At 40.8% G+C, this 6,000-nt stretch overlaps 1 protein-coding gene across 8 annotated transcripts in view; it reads right to left on the reverse strand.

Moving 5' to 3' along the window:
- sptlc1 (serine palmitoyltransferase, long chain base subunit 1) overlaps positions 1–6,000 on the reverse strand; it is a 68,123-nt gene that overhangs the window by 3,833 nt on the left and 58,290 nt on the right. For 3 of the 8 annotated variants that reach the window (XR_009802441.1, XR_009802442.1, XR_009802440.1), the window contains exons 1-4: positions 5,904–6,000; positions 2,431–2,541; positions 2,195–2,309; positions 1,178–2,022 (exon numbers count right to left, since the gene is read on the reverse strand). The exon at positions 5,904–6,000 is cut by the window's right edge and continues 711 nt beyond it. Coding sequence is in view for 1 of the 8 variants with exons in the window: in XM_061876750.1 (XP_061732734.1) it covers positions 2,535–2,541 (7 nt within the window). In the remaining 7 variants the exon portion in view is untranslated. Of the gene's footprint in view, positions 1–1,177; positions 2,023–2,194; positions 2,310–2,430; positions 2,542–3,392; positions 5,708–5,733; positions 5,881–5,903 lie in introns of those variants that run through there. The other 5 variants (XR_009802446.1, XR_009802445.1, XR_009802444.1 and 2 more) reach the window with 5 other exon arrangements.

The following is a 6,000-nucleotide window of genomic DNA, read 5'->3' on the forward strand; positions in this document are numbered from 1 at the left end:
TCTATAGCCCTCAGGCTTTTTTTGGGCTCTAGGAATCACTAATAAGCCGGTGTCTTTTGAACGCAGATTTCTTGCCGGGACATATGGTACAATACAATCGGCAAGATAGGCTGGAGCTAGACCGTGTAGTATTTTATACCTAATTAGTTAAACCTTATAGTCACATCTTAAGTGCACAGGAAGCCAGTGCAGGTGAGCCAGTACAGGCATAATATGATCAAACTTTCTTGTTCTTGTCAAAAGTCTAGCAGCCGCATTTTGTACCAACTGTAATCTTTTAATGCTAGACATGGGGAGACACGAAAATAATACGTTACAGTAATCGAGACGAGACGTAACAAACGCATGGATAATGATCTCGGCGTCTTTAGTGGACAAAATGGAGCGAATTTTAGCGATATTACGGAGATGAAAGAAGGCCGTTTTAGTAACGCTTTTAATGTGTGACTCAAAGGAGAGAGTTGGGTTGAAGATAATACCCAGATTTTTTACCGAGTCACCTTGTTTTATTATTTGGTTGTCAAATGTTAAAGTTGTATTATTAAATAGAGGTCGGTGTCTAGCAGGACCGATAATCAGCATTTCCGTTTTTTTGGCGTTAAGTTGCAAAAAATTAGCGGACATCCAATGTTTAATTTCATTAAGACACGCTTCCAACTGGCTACAGTCCGGCGTGTTGGTCAGCTTTAGGGGCATGTAGAGTTGGGTGTCATCAGCATAGCAGTGAAAGCTAATACCGTATTTGCGTATGACGTCACCCAGCGGCAGCATGTAGATGCTGAAGAGTACAGGGCCAAGGACCGAACCCTGGGGAATTCCACACGTTACCTTAACATAGTCCGAGGTCATACTGTTATGGGAGACGCACTGCACCCTGTCAGTAGGATAAGAGTTAAACCAAGACAGGGCTAAGTCTGACATACCAATTCGTGTTTTGATACGCTCTAATAAAATATTATGATCGACGGTATCAAAAGCAGCGCTAAGATCGAGGAGCAGCAACATAGATGACGCATCAGAATCCATCGTTAGCAATGGATCATTAGTCAACTTAATGCAAGCTTGTGATGAATTGAAATCATACATTGAATTTAGACACATTTACAAGGATAATTCTTGAAAATCCCCGATCTGATTATTCTGTTACGAGTTTTTTAGTGAGATTATATGGTCGTACCTGTACAACCTGAAGGTCGAGAACCTCATTGGCCGCTAGCTCCATTCTGGTGTAGGTACCGAACTTGGCGCTGTGTCCTGGACTGTCTGCTCGCCCATCACCACCAAGGACGAGGGGTCGGCCTTCCTCCTGCGGCATGGTGAGCTGGTCCGTTGCTGTTCCTCCCACACCTTTTTGATGGCTGGCTGCAGGATGAGCTCTTGGTGGTTGAAAAATGTTCTCTTCACATACGTGACTACTCCGATGCTGTTCAGCACTTGTAACACCGTGCCAGAAGATGCGCCAGCGAAGAGAATGCCAGCAGATAGCAGGATGTTGCCCGCAGCATAAGGGCCAATGTTTGGCTGGCTGCTCCACCTTACTCCTCCGGTTACATAATGCACATTGTATGGTCATGATCAGCTGTGTACCGTTTGAATCCCAAGAAGGGCTTATGTCCTGGCTGCCACAGGCTGGGCAGTGACACCACTTGACGAGACTCTGGAGGCACGACTCAAAGATGATGTACTTCGGTTCCTTGTGGCAGCCCTCTTCCCGCATCTTGGGAGTACGTGTGGGATCTGGCGGCCCTTCAGACTGACACGGATCCAATGTCGATGACCCACTCGGCACATAGCTGACATCGGAAGAACCACTATCAGAAGGCGCAGCGGGACTTGATGCTGGTCCTTCCTCAAACAATGGTGGTCGTAGCTTGGCTTGCATTCCAGACACACCTGGAGATGCTATATTGGGCTGCATCTCGGGGCTGTCAGATGGAGCTGCTGCACTTGACGATGGGACTTCACTAACCCTGGCTGGCCAAGCTCTAACCCTCTTGAGGATCTCTGTGGTCACCTGGTGTCCTAGCAATAAAATTAAACACAAGTTGTTTTACCTAATCTGTTAAAATTAAACTAGGATCACATACTAATTATTGTCTTTGAATCACTTAATGTATCTGTCCACTCTGCACAGGCAGCTGTGTAATGTGTACTGTGATGTGCAGAATCTTGTTCATCACCGAAATAGACATACCCTTTGATCTATGATGTATTTTCCCTGTTTGAGTCCTCTTGCCACTAGTCATTGCCGTTGGTGCTGTTCCAATCGGTACCCAGTCCGTTTGGCATCCTTGTTTTCTTGTATTTCCCTGGAAATGGAGAAACAGCTACATGTAATAGGGATACCTAATTTAAATAAATTATGAATACTTTTTATATTGGGCTTGAACTGTAATCCATTTGAACATTGATTTGGAAAGCAAATCGAACCTGATCTTGATCGCCCTCCTCATCAGGCAAATTTAGTGCCATTGCCATTGGTTCATCCACCGCATCCACCACTGATGCCGTAGTCGTACTGGCCATGATCTGATCTATTGTCTGTAAATGGACAAATACACAATACTTTATATTATTGTCAATTGCAGTGGTTCTCAACCTTTTTTCAGTGATGTACGCACTGTGAACATTTTTTTAACTCAAGTACCCCCTAATCAGAGCAAAGCATTTTTGGTTGAAAGAAAGTGAAAAAAAAAAGTAAAAAGTCATCAGTTTCTAATATATTAAATTGTATAAAAGTGTATTGCTCATTTGTTGTGGTCTTTCTTGAACTATTTGTAAAAAAAAAGATATAAAAATAACTAAAAACGTGTTGAAAAATAACCAAGTGATTCAATTATAAATTGATTTCTACACATAGAAGTAATCATCAACTTAAAGTGCCCTCTTTGGGGATTGTAATAGAGATCCATCTGCATTCATGAACTCTAAACATTTTTTCACCAAAAAAAAATCTTTTACATCAATATTTATGGAACACGTCCACCAAAAAATATAGCTGTCAACACTGAATATTGCATTTCTTTTCACAGTTTATCAACTTACATTCATATTTTGTTGGATTATTCAATAAATATATTTATAAAGGATTTTTTAATTGTTGCTATTTTTAGAATATTTAAAAAAAAATCTCACGTACCCCTTGGCATACCTCCAAGTACCCCCAGGGGTACACGGACCCCCATTTGAAAACCACTGCTCTTTTGTAATCTATTGACAGTAATGTCAGTAAATATATGATACTTTATACTGCAGAAGAACTTGACTAGAACTTGGAGCAATAATTATATGTAGACTATTATATTGTTAATTTATTTCATTGTTCATGGAGTAGTCTATGACTATATATGTCTGTGAGTATGACTATGGAAACTGGAAATCAAGATCCTTACCCTCTACCTTTCCCTTTTGGCAAATGCAGACCTTATGTGCATGGTCTGTCCACTTGTGGACGGCGTGGTATGATCTGAAGTTGTCGAAGCACTGCCAATGATGGCTGATTGTGGTCTCTTGAAAATAGTAGGCGCCGCACCTTTCTTTAGCACCAGTTGACGGGTTGTGGCGATGCCCATCTCTGCCTTTCGCAAGGGACCCTCGATGTTTCGAAATGATCGCTGCATAAAACATTGTACTTTGTGTGTGTGGTCCAATCCAACCGTGTTCGCTTGACCGCTCGGTATCAAATGACAGCTTTACCGCCATCTTTGGGGAATGTAAACAAAGAAACACCGGCAGTGTTTGTGTTGCTACAGCCCGCTGCAATACACCGCTTTCCAACAACTTTCTTCTTCGTAGTCTCCATTATTAATTGAACAAATTGCAAAAGATTCAGCAACAAAGATGTCCAAATTACTGTGTAATTATGTGATGAACAGAGACGACTGTTAGCCGTGTGTGGACCTGAGCTAAGATGTCCCCAACAATTCGTGACATCACGCGCACGCGTAATCATACGCGTCATCATTCCGTGATGTTTCAACAGGATACTTCGCGGGAAATTTAAAATTGCAATTTAGTAAACTAAACCCGCCGTATTGGCATGTGTTGCAATGTTAATATTTCATTATTGATGTATAAACTATCTGACTGCGTGGTCAGTAGTAGTGGGTTTCAGTAGACCTTTAAAGGTTTTTTAAACTTCTTATGCTTCGATAAGAAAATTTTGAAATTAGCCTGTTGTAATTTAATGTCCTGTCGGTCTGTATTTTGAAACAAAACTTACCACCATAAGAGGAGTTCTCTCACTCATCTTTGCACTTACGTACAGAATAACCTGATCACTGACCTTATTACCCACGCAGCCTTTCCGGTAACCATCCGCTGTTAAGGTAAAGGAGCATGTTGGGTCAAAACTAACTATGTGATTAATCTGTGTTTTTACACTGTTAATGCCCCTTCTAATCACATACTATTTGTATACACTGCTTTACGTTTGAAACAATGCTTTGTGGTCAACACTGTTACTGGTGGTGTTTCACTCACATTGCTGTGTTTTCCACTATTCATCGCTCTCTCACAGGTTGTACACCCATTGAGAGAACTGGTTTATTGTCACATATTTGAACATCTAATGAAGACCAGACGGTAGGTTGGTGGTCAATTTTCCCTCCAATCTTTCATGTGTGAGCAAACGCCAAACTCCTTCAGCATTCAGTGGTGCACATGCGAGCAACGGCAGTTATGTCTTTTTATTGGATTTTGTGCGCGGCCAAGATTTGCCGTGCGCAGAGGACGCGTGAGCAGTGTGCAATTGCACAGGCACGTACCTTAGTGGGAACGTTGGTGGTTGTGATACTGGGAATTTTGGCATCGATTCAAATACAAGCAAATACAGAGAAAATTATGCCAATGCATGATAATTTAACTTGAAATATTCTAATCATTGAATCCTTATGTGAATTTGCCTGTCGTTAGTTGATTATGATGAAGACAAAAGTAATAAAACATGTATTTATGTGAATATAATTTCATAACTAAAATTACTGTATATGCAATGTATTAGTATACAATTAATTAAAATTAGGGACTTCAAAATTATCGAGTTAACTAATGTGATTAATCACAAAGAATTATCACACATGCTTAGATTATTCTTGCTATTTATTTTGACCGTACAAGCTCTTTTACCTTGACCGCTATACAATTAAATTGATTTGGGATAGCCCCCTGAGATGCAGCGTCTCATTTTCAAAGGGGTCTCCAAGTGGGGTCCCTACAGTCAGTGATCAGATCCATGCATACGTCAGTACAAAAATGAGTGAGGAGAATCAGGCTGGTGTGTTTCCTGAAAAATTTAACTCCAAATCATCCTTCAATAAAACGGTTGCCAAATGTTGTGCGAATAAATGACCAGCATCCAAGTAGAACGTTCAAAAATGTTCCTGGATGACATTCTGACTTTGAAATTCAATTTGTGTAGAAATATAGGAATTTTTTTCTTAATTAATTTTTAATCATGCAAGCAAGTGATTAATTTAAATTCCAAATGTGATTAATCTGAATAAAGTGATCAAGTGACTGGATCACTGATTATCTCTCAAAACAGCTCGGGAATATCCATGAGATTGATACTATTTTGATCATATCTATTTACTCGCAAACGGAAGTCTTTTGGTGTCATAAATCACATATGCATCATAATAGCTTAAATATAGAGGCAATTTGTTTTTCCATTCTACTGGTACTTCAATTAAAAAAACAAGTGACATCTGCTGCTTCTTTGACTGCTCGTACTGAAAGAAGTTGGATGAGTTGCCTGCTGCGTTTACGATTTGTTTCCCATCACTTTTTCACATGAAGTCGGGGCCGGGGTGGGCCACTCCTTATGCATTGGTCGGTGAGCGCCACGACGTGTCTACATTCAAGAGTATCCGTTCTGGCCCCACTATGGACTGGACTCTCACAATATCAACTGTATCCCATCGGCATCCATTGCACCCGTCACCCTGGGGCGGCACATCTGCGGTCCTTTCCAAGGTTTGTTGTTGTTCCCATTGTCTT

Source organism: Nerophis ophidion, linkage group LG17 (assembly GCF_033978795.1).
Source record: "Nerophis ophidion isolate RoL-2023_Sa linkage group LG17, RoL_Noph_v1.0, whole genome shotgun sequence".
Classification (NCBI taxonomy): domain Eukaryota; kingdom Metazoa; phylum Chordata; class Actinopteri; order Syngnathiformes; family Syngnathidae; genus Nerophis; species Nerophis ophidion.